Raw genomic sequence first — 12,440 nt, forward strand, 5'->3', positions numbered from 1 at the left:
AACAAATCTCCTCTGAACATTCACCAACAAATCCCACCTCCTGATACATGCTGATCCTTTTTATAGGCATAGACAAACATGGTGTTACGTAACATTTGGCTCACATTTGGCTAGTAACCAGATAAACATGTTCATTTACCCAGTGGGTCACACTGAACCCCCTAGCAGGCCGGTTTTGGACCACGTGTCAAATGTTTCACACCTCTGTTCTATACTGCCACCTACAGTTTTACAGTTTTTCATTAAATTCAATTAAAGTGTCTAAATCACATACATGAAAACACACACACACATTCTTTTTACTGAAAATTTTATTTAATTACTGATTAAAAGCACCAATTTTACAAAATACCCCCCAAAGAGTATAAAGCAGAAAAGAATAAAAACAAAAACAGTAACTCCCTCAGATGAAATAGAACTTAGTTTCAGTAACTTTACATATGATCAAGACAGAAAGTCCTCAGAGACATGTTTCATCATTTGTGCAGGCGTCTGGTGATAATGAGCAGCTGATCCCCATTCTATTAAAAAAATGAACAATCTATTGAAATCACAGCAAACATCACAACTGAGAGAACATTCAAAGGAAGTGGATTCAGTCCTTAGACCAGACAAGAGAAGCAGGTTATGTCCTGGTGTCAAAGGTCATCCTCCAGAATTCTACGGTGAAGAGTTCTCTGATGGAGACAGCACTGAAGAAGAGAGCAGACAGAGACATGGAGATGTCCCCTGATCTAACCAATCGTTTCCCCCTGGGCCAACATCAAGGCTTTTTGCCTTTTCATCTTCTGTGCCACGTGGGGATGGCGGTCTGCCTCGGGGCCACGCCTGTGGAACACATCTGAAAAGGTGTGGTTGTTTTGGAGCATTCACTCTTGCTCTTGAGGCATATGAAGCAGAAATTAAGGTGGCAGCGTGGGCATTTAACGTTTTTGCAGTTCATCTGGTTGTGCTCCACCTTCAGGCCACAAGTAGGACAGGCTCGGATTGACGGGCAGCAGGTGGCGCCCTTCACCTGCGGCAGATCAATGGTCTTGCAGGTCTGCAGGAGCAGCACGTCTTTGTTGCCACAACCTTTGTAAAGGCACCGGTCACTTCGGGGGGCGCTGCCTCTCCAGGGCCGCAGGCACTGCCAACAGAAATGGAAGACACTGCCCTGGTTTACAGTGCAGATGCTGCACTGGACACAGAGGTTGGACAAGTCCTGCCTCTCCACGGTGGTTTTACACCGAGGACACTGGTGATAGACAGAGAGACAGATTGGTGTGAGAGGAGCATCCACCACTGAGGCAGTCTGTGCTTTGTCACCAATTCATGCAAACTATTTGTTAACATGGAGCTGATTTGGCTTTATCATTTGTGATTTATTAGCTAACCATGAGCTATTTCAAGTCATTCTTTTCTGTTTTTTCCAATGTGCAAAATGATGAAAAGTGTGATTAACAGTTTTCGAAAAGTAACTAACTACAAGTAACCAGTACTAGTTACCCCGTAGTAGTAACAAATGGGCGAAGTATTAGCTAATGCTGTCAATTAGCTAAGAGGGAACACTAGTAACTGGCCACAGTCAAAAAAGTCCACTGGACATTCCTCTGCTGCTCTGAATAAGAGACAGGACAGTGAGATCAGAAGAGTCTGGTGCCACCTACTGCTTGAAATTCACAGATTTTTTCCAGAGCTTTGTAAGCCATGTTCTCCTCAAAATACTGCATCTCCTCTGGAGACAAATCAGCTAGTCGTCGTACTTCTGTGTATGGCAACGTCTTGTTGCACTTTTGGGTGCCCTTCACCAACGCAGGGCAGGTGAATATGTAGATCCCCTAATGACTGAAAAAGAAATAGTAAAAAGTAGTCAAGTAGTAGTAGTCAAATTACTCAAAACTGAAGAGACAAAAAGGGATATGAGGGAAAAAGACATTTGAATATTAACTTTCATACTTTTATAAATTAAATAAATAAATTCAAAGTTGTGATTATGAGAAAAATCCAGTTTGCAACTCACACAGGCAGCCACAGGAGGCGCCGTTGGGTGTACAAAATTGAGTCATTTTAAAGATTTGAAATTGAGAGTTGAATTTATGAAATTACAAAAGTACTGTATGAGGTCAAAAGTCAATAATATCAATAACATGAAAAAAAACAAACAACTAAATTCACTGGATTGTCCCTTCAGTATACCCATAGATACCTCCTCCAGCTGGGTACGACACCACTGGAACAGAGTTTCAGGGGTCACAGCGTGACCACAAGGCAACAGTGCTCTGAGGGACCCCGAGTCACCTGCAGGTGCACCAGAACACACACACAAAACATCAAACCCTCACTCGCACCGTCATCATCTTCTTCATACTCGTCATCGTTCTCTGATTTCACCAAACACGTTTCGGAGAATGTCTTACTGTGTGGATCCAGGTCGTCTTGTCGGTCCACGAATGTCATGGTCAGATCTCTGGGGTCATACTTCTTCACCCGTTTACGAAACGTTTTGAACCTTGAAATCATCTGCAGTATGAAGACAAAATGACATGTGGCAGTTAGAAAAACAGTTCAAATGTATTTGGATGCTCCTAATATACAGTGAAAAACCAAAAATATTTGTCTTTCAGCTGTTAAAAAAGTTTACGTACTCTAACCAAACTACAGACCGTAGTTTTTACCGTCGCTGTAGAGAGTACTGACGTGTGTGTAAATGTGTAAATGTGATAGACAGCAGTCAGTGACTGCAGACATTACAGTGCAGTGATCTTTAAACTTGATTCACAGAGATAACACGCAGGGAATTTTCCACCCAGTTACAGGAAAACACCAAACATAAAAGAGATCAACAGGTCAAGGTCACGTTTAATAAATGCTTTAGAATTTGATAAGATTTACAACATCAATGTTCTTCTTATAATGATAATCATTGTTATGATTCTTCTTCTTCTTATTGTTGTTGTATATTAATTCGATCATAATGTCAGAAAATTAACTCCAGGGAAAATGTATGCAGTGTCCGTTGCAGGCCCTAGGGGGCAGAAGTGCAGAAACCTAATGTTTCTACCAGGATAATTCGTAAAGAACTACGACGAAAAAAAAAGTCAAACTTTAAACAATAAGGAAATAAAATGAAAATCTTACCTTCGAGTGACCGTTGTTGTATTTTTCTTCTTCTGTATGTGGTTTCAAATATTAATATTTGTTTTGAAAATTTTCAACAGGAAGCACTGGATCTCAAGCAACAACATCCGCGTGTACACTGGTGAATAATGGTGTTTTAACTCCAGCGAGTTTTCGGTACGACGTCCGTCTGTCTCTTCTGTCTCGTCTGTCTCTTCTGTCTCTTCTGTCGCTGGTCTTTGCTGCTTGCCTCTCTGCTGCTGCTGCTGTGTTGAAATCGAAAGCTTTTCTCCTACTTATAAAGCATGAACACAGCGAGGGAGTCGGTTGGTGAGTTTATGACACCCTCACATTTTAACCCATAGTTTGTTTACAAAGTGGACCTTAACGGGCTCTTTGGTACTTTACCTGCATTACGTAGCTTTTGTTAAACGCCGTAGGTCGTCAGACCAAACCCCAATGTAACCATAGTTTTAAAAAACCAAAGATGATGTGGAAATAAACCGTCCAACCGTCCTAGTCCTTAATTCAGCTACTGCAGGGACAGCTACGTAAAGAGACGCATTTAGAAGTTATGTCGGGAAACAGTCCGTGTTTGTAACTGTTTACAGTTTCAACTTTAAAAGTGCAAATGTAAGTCATTAATAAACTGTATGTAAAAATAGGACGTCCTCTCTGTGTGTTATTATGAAGCTTCCCGACGTGCCATTTTGGCTGCAGTGTCACTTCTAGCCAGCAGGGGTTGGTTCCAAACACCTTTTGCTTTTGGTCTTTCATTATATGAAATACTCACTTAAGAATTTTAATACATACAGTACGTCATGTTGTTTCCCCCTGAATTACTTTCCAGTTTTATCAGAATGTCTTTTTAAAGTCGCCGCTTGGCAGTTTCACTGTAAAAAACACAAGGAGGAATTAAATCAAATTAGTTTACTTTAACCTTACTATTTAGTAAACTTACTTCCTTAGTAAAGTTGTACAGATGTTACGAAAGTTTAAAATACACATTTGTTAACCATGTCTCTGTACTGACATGAGGTCATACTGACTTCCTCAGGCTGAATTAGTGCACGTGAAGAAAAGAAGTCGTCTGCTTGAAGCGTCGAGCGGCAGCAGCAGCAGTCTGGTATGAAGGACAACAGTATAAACCAGGAGTGTGTAAAAGCGCTCAGAGAGAGACTTGACAACATCAACGTTTCTGGTAGGTCAGCAGAACATATTGCCATAAACAAGATTTGATGTGGTTTTTTTTCCACGACTGATATGAATGTTATTTGTCTTAGATTACCACGGCCTAGAAAGTCCTGGTCTAACTTGTTACTTGAACAGCATTCTTCAGGTGTTTTTTATGACGGAGGACTTCAGGAGGGCCGTCAACAGGTTTGGAATGACAGTTGTTCTTGTGACAACAAACTGTGAAACTGGATCTAGCCACTTGTTGTCTTAGCATAAGCTAGCATTGTTTAATAAAAGGAAATACATACATCATGTCTACCTTGTACTAATGATGGAGGATTCCATCTAAAGACCTGGACAGAATAATAAATATGATGCTGTTAGCTTAGCAGTGGGGCTACTGAGCAGCAGGAGAAGATAGCTGTCCCTGAAACTACGCAGGTAATATTTGCTCAGAAATGGCTTCAGGTTATATAATGTATAAATAAAAATTGTTAACCAAGGTGATTGTTTACCCATGAGAAACAAGCTGGTCAGTGAAAAGGGATAGAAAGTTCAGCACAAGAGCCTACAATTGTCAGAATCAGAAATACTTTGTTTCTCACCGGGGGAAATGGTTGCTGTTACAGTTGCTCCTTCAGGAGCATTTTAGAAGAGCAAGAGAAATACATTCAAGCATATACATGATTTATATTCTGTAAAATACTTAAAGTAAAGCCGAAAGATAAAGTCAGTGAATGGCAATACAAAATAGAAAGTGATACAAAGTAACCAGCAGATAATTGTCTTTTATTATAACAGGTTAATGAAATAAGCAGCCGTCTAAACAAATACTCCAGAAACCGATAAGCTAAAAGTACTTATCCTTAAAGTATAGTATTACATGGTCAAATACTGCTGAGTGTTTATTCAGAATGGAACGAGTTATAAAGACAGGCAGCAGTTAACTAAACAGTAAGACTGTACCTGTGTCACAGATGCTACAGCAAAGAGCACACAACCATGGACGGCCTCCTGTATACACTGTTCAGTGACCTGGAGAGAAGTTTGGCCACAACACATCAAGTCACAACAACTCTGGGCATCGTTGATGGTCAGTTCAAATCCCGGCTCAGTCCGTCTCTCTTCAAGTCTGCAGGAGTGTGGACTGACCTGTTCCCACTGTGTCTCCCACAGTATTAGAGCAGCGTGATGCTGCAGAGTACTTTGAGAGGATTCTGTATCTGACCAGTCCAGAGGCCTCCAAGGTTAGAATCTTTTTTTTTTTTTTTTTTCTTTTCCAGAAGGTCATCGGTGGTATTGATCTCTCTTTTTGCGGATGACACTCCTGTTATACCTGGGGTACACCTTTTACATCGAGCCCCAGTCTTTAATCAACTTTAATTTAACTAATTGAAATAAAGTTAAACCAACGAAATAGAAAAAAATAAATCTTATATTATATTTTTAGGAAGTGTACTGAATTGTTTTTCATACTAATGTTCCAGTTAGGTCTATGTGAATTGACCCAGTGTGCAATGGATAAATGACTTATCTTATGGGTTAAAGGCAGAGGTCACATTTTGTTGCGTGCTGTGTCAGTCTTTGACAATAATTCACTTTCTCTTATCTCTGATCATAATAATCCTGCTTTACAGTAGGTAACCAGCAGTAACTCTAAGCTGTCCTTCTCTCCTTTCACTGAGCTGCTTACTTTTTCCTCTAGATATTTAAAGGTGAGCTCCAACACAAAATCACCTGCCTCACGTGTAAGAAGTGGAACCACACCAGGAACTATTTCTGGATTCTACCTCTGGCTGTGAAAAAGTCGTCTCCTCACACCTACAGTGTGGTTGGTATCACTTCTGGTTGTCTCCATAAACACAGCTGTCAACAAACAGCCAATAAAGTTCAGTCCACGTATTTTCAGGACAGAGGCCTAAGGTCGTTCTTCAGGGAGGAGACGGTCTGCGGGGAAAATAAGATGTACTGCAACCACTGCAGCAGCAAGAAGGACGCCATCATTGTGAGTCAACATCGTCATCATCGAGTGATGTTAGCAAAATAAGTGTTTCAAATTCTCTGCCCAACAAAGACCTAAATGTTACCACAGCTAACTAAAACTTTGCAAGAATTGAGGGAAGATAGTCTTGCGTTAGCTTAGAAATATCTAAAAAGTTAGCTGTGAAATCCCAGCATGTGAGGGTGTGATGGCATCTGTGGTCTTCTGTGGTTGGATGCAGGGCTGTGCGGTGACACAACAACCTCAGATTCTCACACTGCTGCTGAAGAGATTCACCTTCGACTACAGGTCCAGCTGCTTCGTCAAGCTTCACTGCAGTGTGGATATACCGGCAACCCTCCTGATGGGGGTACTTCATATGTCCGTGTCTCATTTTCTGTGCTGAATGCCATTAAAATGAAATATTTTGAAAATATGGTGTGTCTGTTCTTTCCTCTCTGTTCCTTCTAGAACCGTAGGTACCAGCTGTACGCCCTAGTCCACCACTATGGTTCCCTGACTGGAGGACACTACACTTCACAGGTCCAGTCCTTTGAAACTGGGGAGTGGTACTGTTTCAACGATAACATCGTGGAGAAGGTGAGCCGATCGCTGCCTTCTTCGTTTTATTATTGTTTGTCTTCCTCCTCTTCCTCTTCTCCTTTTCATCCATAACATCTTCTTCTTCTTCCTTGTCTTTGTCTTCTTCTCTGTCTTTGTTGTCTTTCCTTAATTCCTCTATTTTCTTCTTCTTCTTTGTCTTTTTCTTGCTCATCTCCTTCCTCTCTGCTTGTCCTTTTTTTTATGGCCTCTTTTTTCTCCTTGTTTTCTGTCTATAATTTTCAACGTCTTCTTTGTTGTGTTTATTCTCATCTTCCTTGTTGACGTCTTGTCCTTTTCACCTGTTCAGGTCCAGAAGCCCCTCTTTGATTGTGAAAAGGCCACTCTGAGGTCAGTGTTGTAAAACTAAAGAGATGCTAACTGGAGAGATTGTCCTCAGAACAAAAAGACGTTTTCCTCGGTGGACTGAGTGTTAACCTGTTTAACACAAAGAAAACCTCTACATAAAGAGAGCCAATGCCTTTAGGCAATCAGACCAATTAGCTAACTGTTAGCTAAAGCTAAATTTACCCAAGATATCATGCAAATCCCCCCCCAAAAAACCCTAAAAAAATACTACTATCTACTAAAAATAGTTAAAAATCGAAATAAATATAATGAACTGTTTTTTTGTTTTTTTAAAAATATTTTATAACCATCTAAAAGCTCATTAAAACCATTACCCTGAAATGTTGATTCTTTTCTACTGAAGCAAATAGTGATTTTTTTTTTTTAAATTTATAACCATCTAAAAGCTCATTAGAACCATTACCCTGAAATGTTGATTATTTTCTACTGAAGCAAATACAGTTAACAGTGGAACTGAAATATACTTCAACAATTGTTGGGAATTCTTCAAAAATATAGACAAGGAGGTTGAAGAAGCTTTGATCAAAAATCCAAAGCAACTTTGTTCCGTTGATTTTAGTGTGAATGTTAATAAGTGGTGTTGGTTTTGTGTGTGATCAGGTCAGAGTCAGCTTATCTCCTCATGTACAGAGCAGGTGAGTTCAAAGGTCACCTCCGCTCATCCCAGAGACTTTTTAAAATAAAGACATTCTTTGATGTTGTCCATCAGAAAAACGTTGATGTCTTTGTGGTTAAAGACAGAACATTCTCTGAAGATGCTGGGGAGGGGGAAGGACCAGGAGCTGCACTAGACCTGAAGGACGTGTTTGGTGGCAGTGGTGACCCATCAGCAGAAGTGGACACAGAGCTTCAAACAGAAGGAGACCTGGACCACATGGATGTAGACCGGCCCAGACAGCGGTCTGTTTATGAAGAACACGTTGACAACAGTGCTCCAGTACAAAACCACCTTTCTGCACAGGACCGACTAAAGCCTAGTGATGTTTGCTGGGACATGATGTGTACAGACAAAAATGACAGGCAACAAATGACAGACGGGACATCTAAGTGTCAGTCCAAAAGTCAAATACAAGCAGAGAAGAACCTGCAAGGAGCTAAGAGCAAAGGTTCTCCTCCTTCAAATGGACTCACCAAGTGTCACCTCTCACCCAGCCTGCACAGAAAACCAAAGGCCAATGGTGAGAAACTTCTTCCAGCCATGACCGCAAGTGAGAGGAGGAGACATCACAGGAAGGAGAAGTCAAAGGTCAAACCGTGGAAATAGTGGATAGTTTTTATCCATCACTGCAAGCTGCTCTTTAGCACCACCATGAGGTTGACCCTATCCTCACATCTGTGTTGGATGTCCTCCTTCAGACTCAGCTCTGACCCCTGTTGACCTTGGTTCCCCAGATAGACACAGGGATTTCTAACCCTGTGTGTTAGCAGCAGGGAAAACGCAGGCCCACGTTTCACCTGCAAACCACACGTTGGCACCAAAACTATTCTCTGGTCACGCGATTGTTCCTGTGTGTTTGTATGAACTGGAACGAACCAGTTTATTCCACTGAGCGTTGACAAGCCTTGTTGATCTTATCAGATGATGAACACATTAATATTTTTCAATAACAGCATTCATAAGAACACTAGCACTAGTTACCTTGAACTACAAAGTGGCGATGTTTTCATATAAATATATAAAATAAAACCAGAGTTTTGAAACCTGTTTGTCTTGACCCTGCTCTGACCCCTGCCCCACATGTGTCAGTGTAACACTCATGGTCCAGTTCTCCTAAATCAGACTATTTTGGCTCATGAATTAACATCCAATCAAAGATCAGCATGACGCCGCTGTGCCTGAGCCAAGCTGAGGTTCTTTCTTTTTGCAGCACACTTACAAGAAGTCATGTGACCACACGAGGCGGGGTCAGAAAGTCCCTTCTGATTTAATAAGCACAACACAAAAACACATGTATGAGAAACGCTGTGATGCAGGAGTGTCAGGTGGTTTCCACGCAAGAGTTGAGTGACAACAACAACAGTTGGCAAAGATTCTGGTTCAAGTTGACCACAAAAAATGAAACATGACTGCTGGTGTTGAAAATGGAACCTGAGGAATATGGCTGGTGAAACTTGAACTCTGTGCAGTCGTAGGTTCACGGTTGTCTCTGTGAGACGTCTCCAAGAAAACAAAACCAAACCACAAACAGCTTAAGTAGGACAAATTATAAACGTCAGCTAAAAGAATCATTTATTAAGATACAATCATTTTAAATGAAACATAGTTCACTGAACAATGGACTAAAGGATGGCACACAAAATGCTAACCTCCAGCAAAAAGTGCAGTGTGATATTATAGAAAAGAGTACAGTGGGGTTTCAAGATACAAGTTACTTTTGCAAGATTTTCCCCGTGATACGAGGAAACATCTCAATTTGTCCACCCACTCTGAGACAACGCCACTCTGCGTTAGCCATTTTACTAACAATAATATAAAATGGTCTCTTAATTCTTAATATTTTATATTATCAATATATTTGTATGTAGCTGTGTTTTTGATGTTTAGATGGGGATTTTAATTTAATAATTAATATTTCTGGGGGTCTGGAATGAATTCATTGGCTTTTTAGTTATTTTTAATGGGGAAAATTCAATCTATAAACGATAGAATCGAGACACGAGTTGTTGTTGAACGGATAAAACTCAAACATTGTATTAGAACGGATAAAACTCAAACACTGTATTAGACATTAAAAACATTGTTTTACAGTTAAGTTAGCCAAAAATGATTTATAAAAATGTTACCATTTCCCACACATGAAATTCACACACAGTTCATGTTTTATAGAAAATCTTTACTTTTTCACAAATATTGTTAAGTGAACTTTGAGCATGAAAAACATTTTTCTTTTAGGATGTTGGAAGAGAGAGATAAATCAGTGACAGACAGAAGGAGGTGAGGCAGTGAAATTACAACTGATAAAACTGTGGACGCTTTCTGAAACCAAGAACATTTCAAACATACATTTTTAAATTTCACTTTTTGTGCCACACAGGAATGGAGGTTTGTCTCGGAGCCACTCCGGCGCTGCAGGCGACGAAGTGTGTGCTGCTCTTCAGACACTCGGGCGTGACCTTCAGACACACGAAGCAGAACTCCACACTGCAGCGGGGACAGATGATGTTCTTGCAGCCGGTTCTGTCGTGCTCCACCCGCTGGCCACAAGTGGGACATGCCCTGATGGAGGGACACTTGTCCACTCCCTCGACCTGTGGCAGGGAGGTGTCCTTGCAGTCCCTGAGAATCTTCAGATCGAGGTTGTCGCAGCCGTCGTTGTCGCAGCGGTCCGAGCGCGGGGCTCGGCCTTTCCACTGATTCAGACACTGCCAGCAGAAGTTGAAGGAGGCCTTCTTCTCCACTTTGCAGATGGTGCACTCCACGCTGAGGTTGGTCAGGTCCTCACGCTCCACGTCAGTTTTACAGCCGGGACACTTGAGTGTTAGGAAAGTGAAACGTTATTTCAAAGCTGGATGTAAATAATGATTATAATAAAAGTCCAATTGTCCTCCGACCACTTGATAAAGTTAATAAAGTAGCTATTCTACTAGTAAAAACTATTATCACCCCCTTACCCCAAAGACAACATACGCCCTAACCTTTAAAGGAAGGAAGGAAAGTGAACTCCCTGTCAGTGTGACACAGCTCACCACTGCACACAACCAAACCTCTGTTTTTAACCCATCACCACAGTGAACAGTGGCAGCTTTAAGAACCAGGGAGCAGTGAGTGGAGACGGAGCCATGACAGAGCACCTCAGTGGGAACTTGGCAGCTGGTGGACTAGAACCTGAAACCTTCTGGACCCAAGTCCACTTACTGAACCACTAACCCACCACTGTCCCCTTAAAGACAAAGAGTTACTACTATAATATACCATGTACAAGATAACTGCCAGAAAAAGCTAAAGGCTAGTCTAACCAATGGTCAGCTCTAAATCCTGTGTTATAATACTAGAACAAACTACTCACCGTTTTGACTTCAAAGTATTTAGCGGCCGCCAGACGAGCCATCTTCCCCTCAAAATACTCCATCTCCTCAGAGGTCAGCACTGCCAGCCTGCGCACTTCCGTGTACGACCACAGGGCATCGCACAGCATCACGGTGCCTTCCTTCAATGCTGGACACTTAAATTGGAACTTCCCCTGAAGTTGTAGACACAGAACAGATGTGAAACAGGAGAGAGAATTCACAGTTTGGTTTCAAACAGCTAAAAGTTAGCAAGATATAGCTTAGGAGGTGAAGGAGAAAGATTGATGTTAGTGTAAACATTAGAACATTAGTTAAGATGACAGTAGTTGTGAGGTGTTTGTATCTAAGTCTAGAAATGAAGACGGCTAACTTCAGATAAAAGCTGATCAAACCTAGCAGAAATAAGAAGACAGTAGATCACAAAGTTATAAACTCTGTCTCAGTGTTATGATCGGTCTCTTGTTCACATGTGGACAGGAACCTGATCCAGGAGGCTGCGACACCAGGCAGTCAGAGACTGGGGAGTGACGGCGTGTCCACAGGACATCTCTGCTCTGAGACATTCGTCCCCTTCGTCTGCAGCTGAGGACAACAACGACAACAACCAATAACAGAGGTGAACACAGATATGCTAACGCTGACACAAACAGCTAAACGTTTACAGCTAAAATGATTCCAGGACTGACGACGTGTTGTCTGAAGATGAGTTCTGGTTCTTACGGTACGGATCCAGAGAATCAGGTCTGTTCACGAACTTCAGCGTGGTGTCTCTGGGGTCGTATCTCTTCTCCGTCATGGTTCGGTGCTGGGTCAGGTCCGTCAGCCTCTGCCTCGATGTTTAAACTTTTCATCCAGGATCAGTTGGTTTTAAAAGTTCTTGAACAACGCCCCGCTGACGCACCCGAAGAAATGGTTTAATCCTTTCTGTCGAAAGTGAAACTTGACTTAAACCTCACGCCGTCCAGAACCGCTCCATCCTGCGCCTCAACGCCGTCAGCGCCGGACCATCTGTGCGTATTAGCAGGTTCATCATGGGTAAAATCTACCAGGTTTTGGTGAACGGTCTGAAAGGACAGAGGATAACCGTTGACCTGTGTAACACCGAGGAACAGATGCAAAAAATGACCGTTCTCCAGCTGAAGGAGAAGATCTCCGAGAGACTGCCGGACACCGCAGGTAAAGACTGACAACCAACACAGAACACAGC

General features: G+C 41.8%; 3 protein-coding genes across 7 annotated transcripts; 1 reads left to right on the forward strand and 2 right to left on the reverse strand.

Moving 5' to 3' along the window:
• Positions 1 to 778: 778 nt before the first annotated feature.
• LOC103388192 (uncharacterized) lies at positions 779 to 3,339 on the reverse strand. 2 transcript variants are annotated; one of them, XM_008323095.3, is made up of 5 exons: positions 3,121 to 3,339; positions 2,400 to 2,502; positions 2,189 to 2,280; positions 1,650 to 1,820; positions 779 to 1,237 (listed from the first exon to the last, which is right to left on the reverse strand). In XM_008323095.3, exons 2-5 carry the CDS (start codon positions 2,500 to 2,502, stop codon positions 782 to 784), a joined length of 822 nt encoding a protein of 273 aa, XP_008321317.1. In that variant the 5' UTR covers positions 3,121 to 3,339; the 3' UTR covers positions 779 to 781. The 2 variants fall into 2 exon arrangements, with proteins under 2 accessions (XP_008321317.1, XP_024914564.1); XM_025058796.1 differs by lacking the exon at positions 3,121 to 3,339 and adding an exon at positions 2,628 to 3,103.
• LOC103388200 (ubiquitin carboxyl-terminal hydrolase 47) lies at positions 3,298 to 9,407 on the forward strand. Of its 4 annotated transcripts, none has more exons than XM_008323105.3 (12): positions 3,298 to 3,429; positions 4,157 to 4,300; positions 4,383 to 4,479; positions 5,253 to 5,368; positions 5,452 to 5,522; positions 5,981 to 6,106; positions 6,185 to 6,280; positions 6,498 to 6,626; positions 6,728 to 6,856; positions 7,167 to 7,207; positions 7,826 to 7,860; positions 7,963 to 9,407. In XM_008323105.3, exons 2-12 carry the CDS (start codon positions 4,228 to 4,230, stop codon positions 8,487 to 8,489), a joined length of 1,440 nt encoding a protein of 479 aa, XP_008321327.1. In that variant the 5' UTR covers positions 3,298 to 3,429; positions 4,157 to 4,227; the 3' UTR covers positions 8,490 to 9,407. The 4 variants fall into 4 exon arrangements, with proteins under 4 accessions (XP_008321327.1, XP_024914485.1, XP_024914474.1 ...); XM_025058717.1 differs by having other exon boundaries at positions 7,935 to 8,056; XM_025058706.1 differs by having other exon boundaries at positions 7,826 to 9,407.
• Positions 9,408 to 10,038: 631 nt separating this feature from the next.
• LOC103388179 (probable E3 ubiquitin-protein ligase ARI5) lies at positions 10,039 to 12,095 on the reverse strand. Its single transcript, XM_008323074.3, has 4 exons — positions 11,954 to 12,095; positions 11,715 to 11,815; positions 11,233 to 11,406; positions 10,039 to 10,696 (listed from the first exon to the last, which is right to left on the reverse strand). The coding sequence occupies exons 1-4, from the start codon at positions 12,027 to 12,029 to the stop codon at positions 10,241 to 10,243; spliced, it is 807 nt and encodes a 268-aa protein (XP_008321296.1). The 5' UTR covers positions 12,030 to 12,095; the 3' UTR covers positions 10,039 to 10,240.
• Positions 12,096 to 12,440: the final 345 nt, after the last annotated feature.

The sequence above is a fragment of the Cynoglossus semilaevis genome, chromosome 1 (genome assembly GCF_000523025.1).
Source record: "Cynoglossus semilaevis isolate Cse_v1.0 chromosome 1, Cse_v1.0, whole genome shotgun sequence".
Lineage (NCBI taxonomy): Eukaryota > Metazoa > Chordata > Actinopteri > Pleuronectiformes > Cynoglossidae > Cynoglossus > Cynoglossus semilaevis.

Bases quoted from the DNA above. Each gene is read 5' to 3' on its own strand.
- LOC103388200 (XM_025058706.1), top strand. From the start codon at position 4,228: ATGAAGGACAACAGTATAAACCAGGAGTGTGTAAAAGCGCTCAGAGAG. The intron at 5,523-5,980 runs GTTAGAATCTTT...TTTTTCCTCTAG, and splicing joins CCAGTCCAGAGGCCTCCAAG to ATATTTAAAGGTGAGCTCCA. The intron at 6,107-6,184 runs GTTGGTATCACT...ACGTATTTTCAG, and splicing joins CTCCTCACACCTACAGTGTG to GACAGAGGCCTAAGGTCGTT.
- LOC103388192 (XM_008323095.3), bottom strand. From the start codon at position 2,502: ATGATTTCAAGGTTCAAAACGTTTCGTAAACGGGTGAAGAAGTATGAC. The intron at 2,281-2,399 runs GTAAGACATTCT...GTGCACCTGCAG, and splicing joins AGACGACCTGGATCCACACA to GTGACTCGGGGTCCCTCAGA. The intron at 1,821-2,188 runs GTATCTATGGGT...TTCAGTCATTAG, and splicing joins GTCGTACCCAGCTGGAGGAG to GGGATCTACATATTCACCTG.
- LOC103388179 (XM_008323074.3), bottom strand. From the start codon at position 12,029: ATGACGGAGAAGAGATACGACCCCAGAGACACCACGCTGAAGTTCGTG. The intron at 11,407-11,714 runs GTTCCTGTCCAC...CTACAACTTCAG, and splicing joins GTCGCAGCCTCCTGGATCAG to GGGAAGTTCCAATTTAAGTG. The intron at 10,697-11,232 runs GTGAGTAGTTTG...CTAACACTCAAG, and splicing joins AATACTTTGAAGTCAAAACG to TGTCCCGGCTGTAAAACTGA.